At 40.9% G+C, this 17,541-nt stretch overlaps 2 protein-coding genes across 2 annotated transcripts in view; one reads left to right on the plus strand and one right to left on the minus strand.

Moving 5' to 3' along the window:
- Positions 1-320: 320 nt before the first annotated feature.
- On the minus strand, positions 321-10,066 carry LOC138969431 (ras-related protein Rab-30-like). Its single transcript, XM_070342222.1, has 5 exons — positions 9,916-10,066; positions 9,251-9,401; positions 8,151-8,234; positions 4,539-4,722; positions 321-2,187 (listed from the first exon to the last, which is right to left on the minus strand). Exons 2-5 carry the CDS (start codon positions 9,335-9,337, stop codon positions 1,934-1,936), a joined length of 609 nt encoding a protein of 202 aa, XP_070198323.1. The 5' UTR covers positions 9,338-9,401; positions 9,916-10,066; the 3' UTR covers positions 321-1,933.
- Positions 10,067-10,122: 56 nt separating this feature from the next.
- LOC138968037 (uncharacterized) overlaps positions 10,123-17,541 on the plus strand; it is a 31,438-nt gene continuing 24,019 nt past the window's right edge. Inside the window, exons 1-2 of the mRNA XM_070340599.1 lie at positions 10,123-10,441; positions 12,979-13,107. Coding sequence (XP_070196700.1) covers positions 10,292-10,441; positions 12,979-13,107 — 279 coding nt within the window. The 5' untranslated portion in view covers positions 10,123-10,291. The remainder of the gene's footprint in view (positions 10,442-12,978; positions 13,108-17,541) is intronic.

Raw genomic sequence — 17,541 nt, forward strand, 5'->3', positions numbered from 1 at the left:
GATACAGCCAAACAGCCAGTTGCATTTTATAGGGCCATACACTATCTTTTTTACGTTATTGTCTCCCGTTCAGCCCATTGTCTTTATTAGCACAGTGAGCTGTGGCTGGATCAGCAATACTGCAAAGCGCACGCTGACAGCGTGAAACATTTGCTCCAACACTCAAGATGTCAACTACAAATTACAGGTTCAATCTGATTTTCGTTTGAGAGCAAAATCGTTCAATGCACTATTTGCAGAATTTATGCCTTTCAGTATACATGCAGCATAATAAATCTGGGTTGAAAACTAGTAGTGCATGCATTGGCTGTGCCAAAGTTTAAAAAAATAAAAAATTGGTCTTAAACGACAAAAGTTCACAAAGGATCACGCTCCCATACAGATTATTTCAGCCTGAGCTTCCAGAGCAATGTGGAGTTTCGGTGGTTAAATAAAAAGGTCTTTGATTATTAGCCTTTGGTAAAACGAGTAATAAAATCCTCACCATAAAAACAACTGTTACTGAGTATTACAGAGTAAATATTGCTAACCCTGGATTTTACTCTTTCAATGGCATATACATCATAAATAACACACAATGCCAATTTTACGATTTTGTGTTTTGATTGAAATAAACCAAGAATCATTACCTTGTAAAAATAAGATGCAACAACAAGATAAAGATGAAAGTTGACAAAATCTAGAGAGATAATCACAAACAATGCATTTTTGTGATTTTGCGTTTTGATTGAAATTAACAAAGAAACATTACCCTGTAAAAATTAGGCGGAACAAAAAAATAAAGACAAAAGTCAACGAAATCTGGACTTATTCGCAAACATCTCTTTCTGATCAACCATCAAAACCTTTAAAGATACTTTCCTTCCCGTGCAAATCACACTGTACATCATCATAGATCCGTCCTGGTTTTTACATGAAATGAGAGCATCCTTCTAATTGAATACATGCCAACAAGAGCAAATGCTCATACGCCTTTATCATACGTAACATGAATCAGAAACAAATAATCTGATAATTGTCAAGTTATTTTACCCAAACTCCTGAATGTTGACTATGGACCACCAGGCTTGGGTCATGTATGGAGGTCATGCACCTCCCGAAGTGTGTGAAGTTTCAAAGCTCTGGTTCCATAAATGTTGAAGAAAATGATCATACAATTTTTTAAAAATTTGAACTAGACTGCTGTAACCTTGAAATTTAACGAGAGTCCACCAGATTTGCCTCACATCCAGAGGTCCTCAAACCTTGAAAGTATGTAAGATTTCAAAGCTTTGGCTTCAAAATTATTCAAGAAAATGATATTTTTTTTCTTGACCCAAACTTGACCCCGCTCGAACCTTTAAACTAGACAAGAGTCAACCAATCTTGGGTCATGTGGGGAGTTCATGAGAGTTCTCTAGCAATGTGTAAAGTTTCAAATCTCCAGGGTAAAGGCCAGGATAGATCTACGCTGAATTACAACATGGTTGCATTGGAAGAAATGTATCTTTAACGCGTGCTTACTATCTTGGTCTCCCTGCATTCCAATCTTTTAGAATCACAAGCACTGTGTGGTATCTGCATAAATCTGAATACTGAGCGTCTTCATTATCATCTGTTTCACGATGTAAAAAGGGCAGAACAGCATGCAAATCACAAAATCAGCAACTTGAAACAGCTCTCATGTACCAGAAATTTACCTACTTCATGATTTTGTCCATTCAACTTCCATTTTTTCATACTGCACAAGAAAGTATATACACACATACAAAATCACTCAGGTCAATATTCTGTTGAAGAGCTGGATCACTACCCTTGTCCCAGTGTCTACACAAACTGTACAGACACAAGATCAAAGCTTTCAGCAGCTGGGCGCACTAGTGATTGGGGTGGATCCACCGGTGATCACTGTTTCCTGCTGCTCTGGATGCACACAGTCTGTACAGACTCAAAATCAAAGCTTGCAGCAGCTCGGCGCACTAGCGATTGGGGTGGATCCACCGGTGATCACTGTTCCCTGCTGCTCTGGACGCAACTCGAGGTCTCTGGCCTGAGCGGTGAGCTGGTAGGCGATGGAAGTGAAGAGTTTCTCTACGTTGTCCGCTTCTTTGGCCGACGTTTCTAAAAACCTCATCTCATAGCGTTCTGCAAACTCTTTCCCGATGTGGGTTGGAATCTCACGCTTGTCTGTTTGGTCTATTTTGTTTCCTGAAATTGAGATAAAGAAAGCCTATCATAACTTTTGACTAAATGCCCGAAGATATGCTTGGTTAACTTTTAATTATTTTCTTTTTTTTAAAAGTCAATACAGTGTCATGAAAAAAACAAGTTCCAAAGAAAACATTACAAAGAAAATGTTGAATACCAAGAAATCACAACCTGAATCTAATGATAATATGAGTTATTTCTAATATGCTGACTGTTAGCAAATGATAAGACCAGGGTTCCACATCAATTAAAGGTATACGTGCCACTCCTCTGTCGACACTGACACGCCGTAAAGCAGAGGTTGCCTCCCTTGTCCTCAAACTGCGAGATATCTTTAAACTGATCATCTCGATGGCACTGTTCGCTTTAGCCTATCCGGTGCTGTCGCCTGCTCAAAAAAATGCCTCGCAAAACGCTCTGGGAAAAAAATGACATTTCATGGATATGTTACAGTAAATTCATCAAACCAGTCAATTTGTAAATTCACTCCGTAAATTTACCAATTTACTGAAAAATTCAGGAAATTTACAAATTTACTGAGTTTGACACCCAGGAAATTTACAAATTTACTGAAAATTTCAGTAAATTTACAAATTTACTGGTTTGATGAATTTACTGTAACAGATACACCGATTGTCACTCATACCCTGTGAAAAATCTGGAAGGGGTATAAAAACCCTTTACTTTTTTCCTGAAAGGGTATGAATACCCTTGACTTTTGGGGTTGTGTGGAACCCTGCAAGACATGTCGAGAAAAAAGATATCAAGCATGAGCCTTTTAGACGAATGCTGATATCGTTTGTGAGACATGTCTGTTATCATTTGCTAACAGTCAGCATATTAGAAATAACGGTTTTATTACCGTTTAAATCGACCAAAAGATATTTCGAAGCGACCCCGCGAATTAGACGGAACAGCCGCAATGGAACTTTAGCGCTCCTAGCTGATTATGCCTGTCAGTCAAAGAATTCTCGTGACTTGGGTCAGCCAATCAGAGTAACACACCTGGCGTGATGAATATTTACAGGTCAAATGCGTTTGACACACAACAATCTCACAAGATAAACCAGTGAGAAGAACAAACGAGTACTACCACTACCATGACCCACAACTAAGATTGACACTTTTGTTTGCTTGTTATTGTTTGTGAGCATAGTTATGTTTTTGCTTGTTTGTTTGTTTGTTTGCTTAACGCCCAGCCGACCACAAAGGGCCATATCAGGGCGGTGCTGCTTTGACATATAACGTGCGCCACACACAAGACAGAAGTCGCAGCACAGGCTTCATGTCTCACCCAGTCACATTATTCTGACACCGGACCAACCAGTCCTAGCACTAACCCCATAATGCCAGACGCCAGACGGAGCAGCCACTAGATTGCCAATTTTAAAGTCTTAGGTATGACCCGGCCGGGGTTCGAACCCACGACCTCCCGATCACGGGGCGGACGCTTTACCACTAGGCCAACCGTGCCGGTTTCTTACAGCTAGTCCCTACTATAATACACACATGAAACGAAGAACAAGTATGAAGAATAAAAAAAGAAATCAAATAAAACACAATCATGCAGGTAAAAGTATAACAAACATTAGTGTGCTTGTGGAAGCATATTATACAATTTCTCTAGTTTTACACACCCTCACACACACTCGCACAAATTGTACACCGACTTAGTCGTTGGAGAGGTGCTTTCGGAGCTGTCTTTTAAAAGAAGATAATGACAGACATGACCTAATGTGGATAAGGCACTAGCAAGTCTGCACATAAGTTATTGACCTGGGAGATCGGAAAAATCTCCACCTTAACCCACCGGGCGCGGCCGGGATTTGAACCCACGACCTTCCGCTTTGGAGGCCGGCGTCTTACCACCAAGCCATTGCGCCCGTCTGCATACATATATACATATTCGGCAACGAAATATATTCCGCACTTAAATTTCATTCTGCATGGTAATGCAAAGCTGTGGAATTTCTACATGTGCCCAGGGGGAAGGATGGTCTCCTCCAATGCAAAATCTCCACCCTTAACCCACCAGGCGGCAGCGACCGGGATTCGAACTCACGACCTCCCGATTAGGAGGCCGACGTCTTACCACCACGCCACTGCGCCCGTCACGACTAATCCTGCATGGAAAAATACATGCATTTGGATTTCAGTTTCAGTTTCTGTGATTAACTGCATCTCAGGTAATCAGGAAAAAAAACTTTTTCAGCAAAGGCTCTTCTGGCATGCGAAAGTCAGTGCACAGAAATATAGCTCTGTGACAATTTTTTCCCTTGTTGTTGCATATATATGCCTTTTGCGTTTTTCTTTATAAGCTAGCGCTTATCCTGGTACAATACAACACTCACCCACGAGAAAGGCTAGAACTTTGGTTCCAGCGTACAGTTCTATCTCATGCACCCAGTGCGGCAAACTTTCGTACGACTGCTGGGAGCAGACGTCATAGACCAGGATGAGGGCGTTGGCCGAGCGGTAGTAGCTTTGAGTGATGGAACGAAACCTCTCCTGCCCCGCTGTATCCCAGATCTGAAGCTGGTAACAGAAAGAGCGACACACACACAATTCATTGTGACATGTATGAACAAGCAATTGTTTCATCATCCCTCAGTACTATAAGCCTTGTTTTCCGTGTTTATAAGGATGCAGTTTGGAACAGGACACAAATCTTGAAAAGGATGGTGATAAACTGATGAAGCTGATATGTGTACATATATATATCTCTGATATACATATAAATCAGCAAAAGTTGAACACAAGCATTATTCACTAAAAATCATTAACCAACAACACAACGTTTTGTTCTAAGGTAAATGTATCCATAATTCTTTTTTTCAGAGAGAAAGCTTCATGCCTTAAACACTGCATGGGCGGGGATGTAGCTCAGTCGGTAGCGCGCTGGATTTGTATCCAGTTAGCCGCTGTCAGCGTGAGTTCGTCCCCACGTTCGGCGAGAGATTTATTTCTCAGAGTCAACTTTAAAATAATAATAATAATGGTGATTTCTATAGCGCTTTCGAACACACAAAGCGCTTTACAAAAGCAATAACAACATCATTACCAGAATGACGCCGTTGACGGAATAGAACACAATCATAAACACTTTACAACAAAAACCAAAAACAAAACATAAATGTTACAAAAATCCAGAGGCTCTTACAGGAACGAACTCTCAGTATACACAACAATTATGATGCACACACACACACACACACACACATGTCCACACACACACCCACACACACACACACACACACACACACACACACAGTAAACTTTGTGTGCAGACTCTCCTCGGTGTCCAAACACCCCCGTGTGTACACGCAAGCACAAGACCAAGTGCGCACGAAAAAGATCCTGTAATCCATGTCAGAGTTTGGTGGATTATAGAAACACGAAAATACCCAGCATGCTTCCTCCAAAAATGGCGTATGGCTGCCTAAATGGCGGGGTAAAAAACGGTCATACACGTAAAATTCCACCCGTGCAAAAAACACGAGTGTACGTGGGAGTTTCAGCCCACGAACGCAGAAGACGAAACACTGCATAAAAGTTCAAAACACTTAGAACTGAGTGTCTCGCTAGCTTGGTGGTTAGGCACTGGGCTTTGGCGAGCGATTATAATAAGAATAAGATTGATGCTGAATCAGGTTATCACGACAAGAAACAAACTAAAGAGTTATTATCTCCCTTGGACCAATGATCAACTGCATCAAGGACTCGTATTGATCCGGGCCTCTGTGAGTATACATGGTAATTGCTGTATGTGAGTGTGCCTGTATTTGTGTCACTCTCTGCACGTTTGTCCGTCTTTGTCTGTGCATGTGTCAGCATGTCTAACCACTGTCTGTGCATGTGTCAGCATGTCTAACCACTGTCTGTGCATGTGTCAGCATGTCTAACCACTGTGTGTGTGTCAGCATGTCTAACCACTGTGTGTGTGTGTGTCAGCATGTCTAACCACTGTGTGTGTGTGTGTCAGCATGTCTAACCACTGTGTGTGTGTGTGTCAGCATGTCTAACCACTGTGTGTGTGTGTGTCAGCATGTCTTACCACTGTGTGTGTGTGTGTCAGCATGTATAACCACTGTGTGTGTGTGTGTCAGCATGTCTTACCACTGTGTGTGTGTGTGTGTCAGCATGTCTAACCACTGTGTGTGTGTGTCAGCATGTCTAACCACTGTGTGTGTGTGTGTCAGCATGTCTAACCACTGTGTGTGTGTGTGTCAGCATGTCTAACCACTGTGTGTGTGTGTGTGTGTCAGCATGTCTAACCACTGTGTGTGTGTGTGTGTCAGCATGTCTAACCACTGTGTGTGTGTCAGCATGTCTAACCACTGTGTGTGTGTGTGTGTCAGCATGTCTAACCACTGTGTGTGTGTGTGTCAGCATGTCTTACCACTGTGTGTGTGTCAGCATGTCTAACCACTGTGTGTGTGTGTGTCAGCATGTCTAACCACTGTCTGTGCATGTGTCAGCATGTCTAACCACTGTGTGTGAGTGTGTCAGCATGTCTAACCACTGTGTGTGTGTGTCAGCATGTCTAACCACTGTGTGTGTGTGTATCAGCATGTCTAACCACTGTGTGTGTGTGTGTGTCAGCATGTCTAACCACTGTGTGTGTGTGTGTGTGTGTGTGTGTGTGTGTGTCAGCATGTCTAACCACTGTGTGTGTCAGCATGTCTAACCACTGTCTGTGCATGTGTCAGCATGTCTAACCACTGTGAGTGTGTGTGTGTCAGCATGTCTAACCACTGTGTGTGTGTGTCAGCATGTCTAACCACTGTGTGTGTGTGTCAGCATGTCTAACCACTGTCTGTGCATGTGTCAGCATGTCTAACCACTGTCTGTGCATGTGTCAGCATGTCTAACCACTGTCTGTGCATGTGTCAGCATGTCTAACCACTGTCTGTGCATGTGTCAGCATGTCTAACCACTGTGTGTGTGTGTGTGCACTGTATGCTTCCCCTGCGTAGTAGGCTCTGAGTTAGTTTTTGCTCAAGGTGTCCTTAAAAAAAGTATTTCCTACAAAGTAAGAAGACTAGCTCCCGTAAACAATTCTTTTTACAATTCTGGCCAAGTTCACAGTAAGTTGAGTAACCAGTCAAGCAAAACCCCAGTAATAAATCCAACTTTTGTCATGATGTTGAAAAACTGTCATTGTCAAATAGCAGGTTTGACACAATCACATTTGTACAATCATCAAAGAACACACAGATAGCAAATGCTCGGTTGATGATATTTAGGTCCCCGACCTCCCCCTATTTCCTGCTCCCCTAACCCGGGCGCTCCCTCTACCCTAAAAGGGTGAACAGTAAGTCCTGTGAGCCCTCTTGTTAAAACCTCTCTACATCTGAGAAAATTAGGTCTCAAAAGAGATGTAGTCTTAAAATGGAGGTACATTCAGACTTTTAGGCTGCGGGATGTGCTTGTGAAAAAAAGTAGTCTTGAAATATTTCTCAGCATATTTTTTTCCACCGAACGTACTGATCGTATTTTAGATAATCAAGCATACCAAATACAGCGAAGTTATATGGGTTCCCAAAACTGGATTTCAACGAAAAAGATTGTTAATTTTTTTAATGTATGCTAATTAGCAATCGACGCGTACCTCGTAGAACTTTGGGAAAAATGCGTCACCTCAAAATCCTTCAGAATTCCAAATTTGGTTGTTATAGCTTACTTGTGGCTCTTCCTATAACTGAATACCTACAAACATTGTCAAAACACAGCAACCGTGGGGTTCCTTTAAACTCTACTTAGGGGGCTAGGTAAAGCTGAGCCAAAATCAGTCCACAGTTTCCGTCTTCAAATCATCATACATGTATATCTAAAGTTCTTACCGGATTATCAAAACAAAAAATGTTCTGCGATCAGACACAAATGATTTATCAGATGACATCATTTTGTAATGTGTTAGTTGTATTTCAATTTTTCCTTTGACATAGCTTGTGTGAGCTTACCTTCACTTTGTCTCCATCAATCTCCACGGTTTTTATCATGAAGTCCACGCCTATGGTGGCCATCTGGCCGGGAGGAAAGAAACCCTGGAACACACACACATACACACAGCGTCATTCGTAGATCCAAGTAATACAGCAGGGTTCAGTTTGCAAACATATTTTACGAACGTCATTGGCACATAACATCTGAAAATTACCCCAAAGAATTACCTTCAGCGCGTCAAGGGACGAAAGTCAAGATTACTAATAACTGCCCCACGCTGTGCGCAGTGAGAAGTTTTTGTCCGCCTTGTGTGTGATAATTGATATCAGTACATATTGTTATTATTAATACACACAGTGACACACGCTCATGCATACTTTCGTAACAATACTAACACAATACTGTGACAAATTCTAAGCTCAGAATGCACCAGACTGCACCCTTTAGGTTCTTTGGACAAACAATTTCAAGCTGTGCCTTCGGTTATGTTAAGGGAATCAAATGACCCATGCCATTTTTATCCCAGGCTGAACCCTGAAACTGGAGTTTTAAAATAAATCACAGAGTTAACTGCAAGGTTGACAACATCAAGAAAACCTATTGCTATTAGTATTATTCATTAAAACAAAAAAAAGTGCTTCTGTTCAACGTCAATAATTATCAAAAGTTGTAATGCTTTTGTCTCTTTGTGTATAGATTTAAATGTATGTGCCCTTAGACTTCTTTGCATTTTGCAACACGGGCGAAATTCCCTGCTTACAACTTACAAAGTTACAGCACTGAAGGCTCAAGAGGTAAGCATCACCTATATTATTATTAATATTATATGTACCCTTCCTCTGATTTTCTGTTTTTAAGTCTTGGTATATTCTGGGACTCCCTACCTTATAATTCTGAAACTGACTTTTTCAAGAATTTCTGTGACTGTGTGGTTTTAAAATTGGGGATTTGATTGGTATGGACAAACATACTTGGCTGAATACTACATGTAGTATTCTAATGCACAATTCATTCATGAGGGCAAGTGCGTGCACACACACACAAATCCAGGCACACACCCTTTGCCTTTGGAGAGCTATACACATTTCTAGTGCACCTGCAGGCATCATGTTCTCACCTTTGTGTACCTGCTAACGAGGCAGGTTTTGCCGACACCTGCATTTCCGATGAGCACCACCTTGAACAGGTATTTGTAGTCCTCCATACACCTGACTTCAACCTTCCCGCGTTAGCTTCAGCGACCTCAGATAAGCTCTCCAGTAAACGTCCTGAAATTAAATGGCATACATACATGTATACATCAGACAACTGTGGAGATGCTGGACTACGTACATTGCTATAATTATAATAGTGCTACTATATGTAAACTATACAAAAAAGACAAAATAATCTAGAGAAGTTGCTGAAGAGTAGTACTTGCTGTTAAATTTGAGCAGAAAGTACAAACATGCAGATCCCTTGTATTTTGTTTTGTTACCATTCGAGGCACCACAGAAAATGCCTCCCTGAAAAGCACCCACTTGTTTGGCATGCACAGACTCTTTGAGTAACATATCTTTTAAAACAAAATTCGAATGAACCGATGAAGAGAAAACCTTAGTCACTATGGAACGATTAAATACACATAAAAAATTTACAAAATTTAAGCATCATGTGACAGATCTACACCCTCCTGATTTGACAATGAAAGTGCTGCAAAATATAGTCTACTGATCAAGAGAAAAGTTTTGTTAGGCATCGATGCAGTCTATTCAGTGCAAAGTCAAGCGTCCCACGTATTACCAGTAAAAGGACGAAAGCTGTATCAAAGTACAGAAACGTGCATAGCAAGACTGGTGCTCTGATTAAACATCATTCAATCTTCAGTCTTTCAAGTGGCAGTCGCTGGAAATATTGACAACATGGCTCTTCCGGAAATAGAACACAAAGTGACGTCATTATGCCTGTTTCACAAAAGTAACCAATGAATGAGATTGTTGGAAACGAACATTCCCGGATGTTAAACCATGTGACTATTACGACGCCATTTGCCAAGAAGGATCGACGAAGACAAGAATCCTGATGCTGAAACCGACCCTCTAAACATGGTTTTATTGGTAACATGAATTGACCTTATATTTCTTCCGAAAGTGTGAAAGACTGTTGTCACAGAGTCATCATGAGTGACGCCGTGGAAAGCTACAGAGCTGCGCTTGCGGATCTGACCTTCAACAGCAAACCGTTGATCAACATGTTGACGATGCTGGCTGAGGAAAGCGAGCAGATGGCGCCCCAGATCGTGCAAGTCATTGATGATCAGATTGAGAAGGTTTTTATTACGATTTCGTCTCCGTGTGTCTATCTACTTTTTATTATTGTTTTATACCTAACAGGATCGGAAGGACATTCTTTTGGGGGGTGGATTAGCATACGGTAGATCGCCAGACGGGAAACCCGCGCTCGTAATCGTGTTATCAAATTTTAACCGGGCTTCGTGGCTTTGAATAATAAATTCTAATGATACAGAGTTTTTTTTAGTTCAAATAATTCAAACAAAGATGCATTATGAGTGATGCGTTGTCTGTATAATGTGTGGCGAGGACAGGGCATGTTGTAATGCGCGAAATTCCCGACCCGATACTTCCGAGCAGGTGGTGTGTAAATAATGCATTGTGGGAGAATTTACTAGACCAGGAAGGGTGAAGGTTGATAATGGTTAAAATAAAAATCTTAAATGGCCTGAATGATTTGATCATGTTGATTACTTTTCAGCTGATTCTGTAATAAAAACACTCAAAGTACCTTTGTGCTTTGTTTACAATTTGTATGATATTGTTGAATAATTGATGTTTGTTTTGTGTGTTGTGTGTTGTTTTTGTAACAGAAATTCACACCACAATTTAAAACTTGACATCTCGTCATCTGGACACTACTCAATATCTTGTCAGTTTCACACAACCATACAGACAGTATATCATGCATGCATATCAGTAATCTCTCTGCCTTGTCTCAGTCTGTTTTAAATATAGCCTGCTCACACATAATTTGACGTGTTGTGGCCCGCATTTAAAAAGTAAAGGATTATTTTTAAGCGCAGATCAGTCGCTTTTTTTATGTTTTCCTGCTTGAAATTGCAGAGGAGTTGTGTGTTGTCGCTGTTTTCGTACTCACATTACTTGTCATTTCGTTTGATCTCATTGGTATTTTTATTGTGACTGGATGAAGAAATCCTTTGATCAAATATGAAAACACGAAAGTGCCTGTGAGGCAGAAATTGTACGAGAAGACTAGTTACATTAATGCACTTCCGCGGAAATGGCACATGATAAAGAGAAGAAGAAGAAAACAGGAATCATCGTGCCGATAGTAAAAATGCAGCAGAACTGGAGATGTATACTACAACTTGTACAAGCCACTTCCGACAATTAACCTGTCCATTTACCTACGCATCTATCATTTTCTGTTTGGTTTTCATAATTTGCACACATTCATTTGTTTGCTCAAAAACTCAGCCATTCACTCTGTACACTTTACAAAACAAAATAAAATAAAGCTTTGAGTATGACAATTGTTGTTTCTTACCATCCCCGTCCCTCACTTTCCTCTCTCTCTCTCTCTCTCTCTCTCTCTCTCTCTCTCTCTCTCTCTCTCTCTCTCTCTCTCTCTCTCTCTCTCTCTCTCTCTCTCTCTCTCTCTCTCTCTCTCTCTCCATTCTAGTGACTTTCCAGTAAGGTTGCTGTGACTTTTTTTTTTTTTTTTGAAACAACACTTGTCATACTCAGTGTTTCTTTATTTGTAAAGACTTCTTTAGTCAAGGCATCACACTCACAATTTTTTTTAGAATACACTGCATATGTGAAAACATTTACAGCAAATCCTGTGTGTAATTTTTTTCCTTTTTATTTATTTTTTATTTAAAGAAATTTGCAGTGCACAGTTTTGTAAACTCGAGACATTTACAGACACAACTTACTCTGCCAGTGTTTTGGCTTGCAATCACAGCAAATCAAAGCACTCGAGTACACATTTTTCATATCAATCATTTTACATTTAACCAAGCCTGCATTCAAACCTTTACAAGACTTACACACAAGTTTGGTGAAACCGGCATTCTTCACATGAAATCATGGTTGTAAGAGCAGCAACGATACGAGCGGTAACATCACCCTGTTGCGCCTGTAAAGGAAACTGAAAGGTGCTATTGCAATGATTGATGACAGAAACCTTGGCTTGCAGTGCGGAGCCGAGGACAGTGAGCGATGGTAAGGCAGAGGTGATGTTTTCTGCTGTGGCTGGTTCAACAACTTAATCCATGTGACTGTTAATGTACCTGGATTTTTTTCTCCTTCTTTCTTCCTGTTGTTAAACGACACAAGCCTGTGTAAATGCTTTGGTTCATCTCGGATCTGGCCAGGCATTTACATGGGATAAGAACGTCCCTCCACTTGTACACTTACCAAAAGTCAATATCTCGACTGCTTTCTAATTCTATGCTGAGTGGTAATGTTATGATGAATTCATTTTTCGCATAGATTCTGTTGTCTGTTAAGAATGTAATTCATCACACAAAAATTCCGCTCTGCATAGAGAGCTCACGTATGGGTGTCCAATTGGAGGGATGGTCTTATTCTATGGCCTGACCAGATCTGAGATGGTGAGTCAAATGGTTTGTACGGGAAGGACTGTGCCTTTGAGCTAAATTGTTTTAATTCTGGTTGGAAGCACTTTACTTATTGGAAATGAGCGAAGAATTATGATATATTTCTGTGTTTCAGGTCTCTGGTTGAAATGGGCTATGGCTTGCTGCAGGAGCACTGGAATCGTCAGTTGCTGTTTTACATAAGATGCTCTGCTTTCTGTTCACAGGTTTCAAATGGTCAGAAGTTGCCTCTGTTGTATTTGGTAGACTCCATGATTAAGAACCTAACCTCCACCCTGTACCCACAGCTCTTCATCCAGAACATCATTTCCATCTTCTGTCGAGTGTTTGAAGAGGTACTGCCACCATCCGTCTTCTCAACCGTTTGGAGCTAGCGCTTAAAAAACCTGGCTCTTCAGAGATGAAGCACCTTCTGCATGGAGGGTCTTTTGTTTTTACCCCTTTCATGAGAAAAATGCTATTTTCTGTTTGATCATTATTGAATGACTTGTCTTCGTATGAGGAAGTTTTCTTTGGTTTGGCGTAGGTGTTCTTTTTTGAATTGCATGTTAAAGAAATTGGGTTTGATCGTGAGATCTATGCAGGATGATTTTTAGTGTTTATCAAGATGTTTCTCTGAGCACCAGTAGCCTGATTGCTTAGGTTTGCATGTTTTGGAATTATGCGTTGCGACTTCACTGTGAATGTAAAGATCTGAAATTTTAGTAGTTGCGTCAATTGAATGGGTGTTGAGAATGTATTTTGACACGCCAGTTGATTGAATAGGTATTTACACTGCAGTCTCATTGGATTTTTTTTTTATAATGAGTGTGATGTATTTATCTATCACACATAAATTTCTGTTCTAGTGCTCAAAAATTTGCCAATAATGGTTCATACATAGTTTCTCTGTCAACAATAGCTGGCCTGCAGGCCTTTTCAACCATTGAATCACAGTTGCATGATGCTGTGGATTTTTTAAGTACAGTAATTGGTGGCTCTACTGGAGAGAGAAAATGCGCAGTTTCAGATACATGTATTGTTGCGATTGATCCGAATCTCTCTCTCTCTCTCTCTCTCTCTCTCTCTCTCTCTCTCTCTCTCTCTCTCTCTCTCTCTCTCTCTCTCTCTCTCTCTCTCTCTCTCTCTCTCTCTCTCTCTCTCTCTCTCTCTCTCTCTCTCTCTCTCTCTCTCTCTCTCTCTCTCTCTCTCTCTCTCTCTCTCTCTCTCTCTCTCTCTCTCTCTCTCTCTCTCTCATATTCACAGAGCTGCGAACTGTTACGCTTTCAGTATAGAATGTGACATCGATATCTGTTGTGCCAAGCAAAAACATACCGCAACACGGTGGCCTAGTGGTAAGGCGTCCGCCCAGTGGGCGGGAGGTCGTTGGTTCGAACCCCGGCCGGGTCATACCTAAGACTTTAAAATTGGCAATCTAGTGGCTGCTCCGCCTGGCGTCTGGCATTATGGGGTTAGTGCTAGGACTGGTTGGTCCGGTGTCAGAATAATGTGACTGGGTGAGACATGAAGCCTGTGCTGCGACTTCTGTCTTGTGTGTGGCGCACGTTAAATGTCAAAGCAGCACCGCCCTGATATGGCCCTTTGTGGTCGGCTGGGCGTTAAGCAAACAAACAAACAAGCAAAAACATAACTATGCTCACAAACAATAACAAGCAAACAAAAGTGTCAATCTTAGTTGTGGGTCATGGTAATGGTAGTACTCGTTTGTTCTTCTCACTGGGTGGCCGAGTGGTAACGCACTTGCGCTCGGAAGCGAGAGGTTGCGTGTTCGACCCTGGGTCAGGCCGCAATTTTCTCCCCCCTTTCCTAACCTAGGTGGTGGGTTCAAGTGCTAGTCTTTCGGATGAGACGAAAAACCGAGGTCCCTTCGTGTACACTACATTGGGGTGTGCACGTTAAAGATCCCACGATTGACAAAAGGGTCTTTCCTGGCAAAATTGCATAGGCATAGATAAAAATGTCCACCAAATACCCGTTTGACTTGGAATAAAGGCCGTGAAAGGTGAATGCTCGCCTAATTGGCTACTGAGCTTTACTGGCCGATGTGAATGCGTTATATATTGTGTGTAAAAAATGTCTGTCTGTAAAAAATTCCATTTCAAACGGCAGAAATTAATATGTAAGCGCCTAGGGCTATATCTAGATTAGGCGCATAAAAATGATCACAATAATAATAATAATAATAATTAGGCAGTCAGAAATTTGGTCAGAACAAAAAGGTCAAAAATGAAAAAGGGGCACTACAGACACTCTTTAATTGACATCATGTTTCTGCTTTTGCTTACTGGTCTAAATACAATTATCAAAATATATTTTCTTGTGTGAGATACATGTATCATTAACACAGATGTATCCTTGAATTTAAAGACAATGCTACACTTCCACACCATTTGCTACACTTCATATTCCAAATTACTACATCAGAATTGGTAGCTCTGTATTCATGCAAATCCACACATTGCAACGTTTCATCAGCGCTTGATATGCAAACGGCCAAAACATCAGTCAGTTCAAACTTGAAATCTATTTTAATTTATGAGACATTTAAACTTGATATTTGTTTGTATGTAGCTGTGGATTTGCTTGATTGACTGGATTTGTTTCTCACCTGTGCTGTTTTACTCCTCTCTCTCTCTCTCTAAAAGGCACCACTCATAGTACCAAGGTAGCGATACTATGAATAATTATTGTGTTATTTCCCACAACATACCTTTGCAAATTCATTTCAAATTCAGTGATGAAATGCTGCTGCATCCATTCGTCATGACAAACCACTTACTACTGAAATTCACACCACATTCTCTGTGTATCTTTCTCACTTGTGTGAAAGGTGTTCATGTGCTAGCATGCAAGTGTTGAGTGTGTGTGTGAGTGAACAACAAATTTATTTACTCCTACATCTCATGAAGCACCTTAAAAAATAAACATTTGCCTAACCCTACGCACCCACCCCGAAAGTAAAAGACGCAACACTGACACACTTACATTTGTACTTAGTTGCGTTCATGTGTTTATTCGCGATTCTTGGAGATTTTTTAGTCATCGACATATTGCTTTAGGTAGCTGGTAGTCTGGAATAAAAGTAACTATTGAACGTGTGGAATAGGTGTTTGGATGTTTTTAATAGGTTTCTGTTCGGTCTTCTATGACTGAAGGGGCATCGGTTCCTGATGTAATTTAATCCAGATGAAGATCAAGCGTAGATCAGCTGAAGATTGTGGGAAAAAGGCATTTTGTAGACCGCTACTTGACGGACTGAAAAGTGCCCAACTGAAAAATCTGGTGCAATGAAGTAGCTGCATTTTAAATCATTTGAAAGTGACAAGTTCAAAAGAAAAGAGCCACTGCACTTTGAGCCACAGAAGGTGAAGGTGAGCCATCAGTGTGGTCCATATGCAAAGGAAACATTTTAGCCATGTCAGAAAACACACTTTCATCGAAATGCGAGATTATATAGTGGGCCAGATTGATAACTTGCATAAAAGGTTCCCATGTCAAAAAATATTTCAGAAAGGGCGACGGCTATGTAAAAAAAATCTGCTGCAGCAGGAGAAGCACAGGCGTCTTATTTATCCTGGCTGCGCCTTCAAAAACCTAACGCTACCATGAGTGTGAAATGGACTATAATAAGAGAATGATTTGTTGAGGTAATTCTACAATGGCTGTACTTTGAAAGAGTTGTCGCACTGCAAGGAACACAGTTCTTTAATCATCATCAAATGCACAGGATTTTTAGCGAGAAAGCATACGTGAAAGGGAGGGCTTTACAAATCTGTGGTTAATATCTTCCATGAATTTGCAAATTTACAACATTCCATGTGTTTGACGTATAAAGCTCCAGCGACACAGCTAGCTGTTAACATTTTGTTTTGTGACATTTGGAAAAACTTAATTGAAAGCAACTTCAAGTTTGGAGGAAATTGGATCCCCTTGCAAAGTACAGTTCAATGAAAATGACCAGCCTTTGTCTTGTAAAAGTTTTGAAGATGGATGCCCAGTGGTCTTCAGTCTACTGTAGGTGGACATGGATTTGCAACGTTCGGTTTGCAAGGCAAACTATGCAAGGCACAGTCATGGTGCAAAACCTGAGAATGCAATCGGGAATTCTTCCTGTAGTAAGTCTTCCATCTCCTTTGGAGCAACTTCAGCAAAATATAATGTCCCAAGACAATTTGTGCCACCTGATTGACAATCGGCCGAATAGATGAATCTGCTATCAACCAGTGCTAAAATCCACAAAAGGAAGACCTTGGTCTGCGACTACTATGCTCTACAACTTGATGGAGGTCCAGGGCAGTGCCTACATCAACGTTCAGTGTGACAGTGAACCCGGAGCCACCTGGGACAATAATTAAGCCAGCTTAATTAATGCTGTGGAAATTACGGTGCATTCTTCACTCGATTACAGACTTGGCCAGGAAAGGTTTAAAACTGTTGATCTCTCCCGTGACCAATATCAGTTTCATTAGTTGAAGATCATAACGCCACCACAGACACGGTCCGATGCTCATTTGATTTCAAAGCTATAACCAAGCAAAGAAATTTAGTTTTATAACATGAAATTGCACAATGGGGTCAGGTTCCTACACTTTACACAGCACAAAACTAGGGGACCTGAAAATCAAGTGAACAGCAGCAACTTGCCCTCACAATACTTATATCTCTGTCCATGCAATGGCTCCTTGGGCAGCTGGAGTTATAATAACATGAATAGCCTATAATAACACCTGTCCCCTAGAGAAAAACTGTTCTGTGCAGCAAATTCACCA

The sequence above is a fragment of the Littorina saxatilis genome, linkage group LG6 (assembly GCF_037325665.1).
Source record: "Littorina saxatilis isolate snail1 linkage group LG6, US_GU_Lsax_2.0, whole genome shotgun sequence".
Taxonomy (NCBI): domain Eukaryota; kingdom Metazoa; phylum Mollusca; class Gastropoda; order Littorinimorpha; family Littorinidae; genus Littorina; species Littorina saxatilis.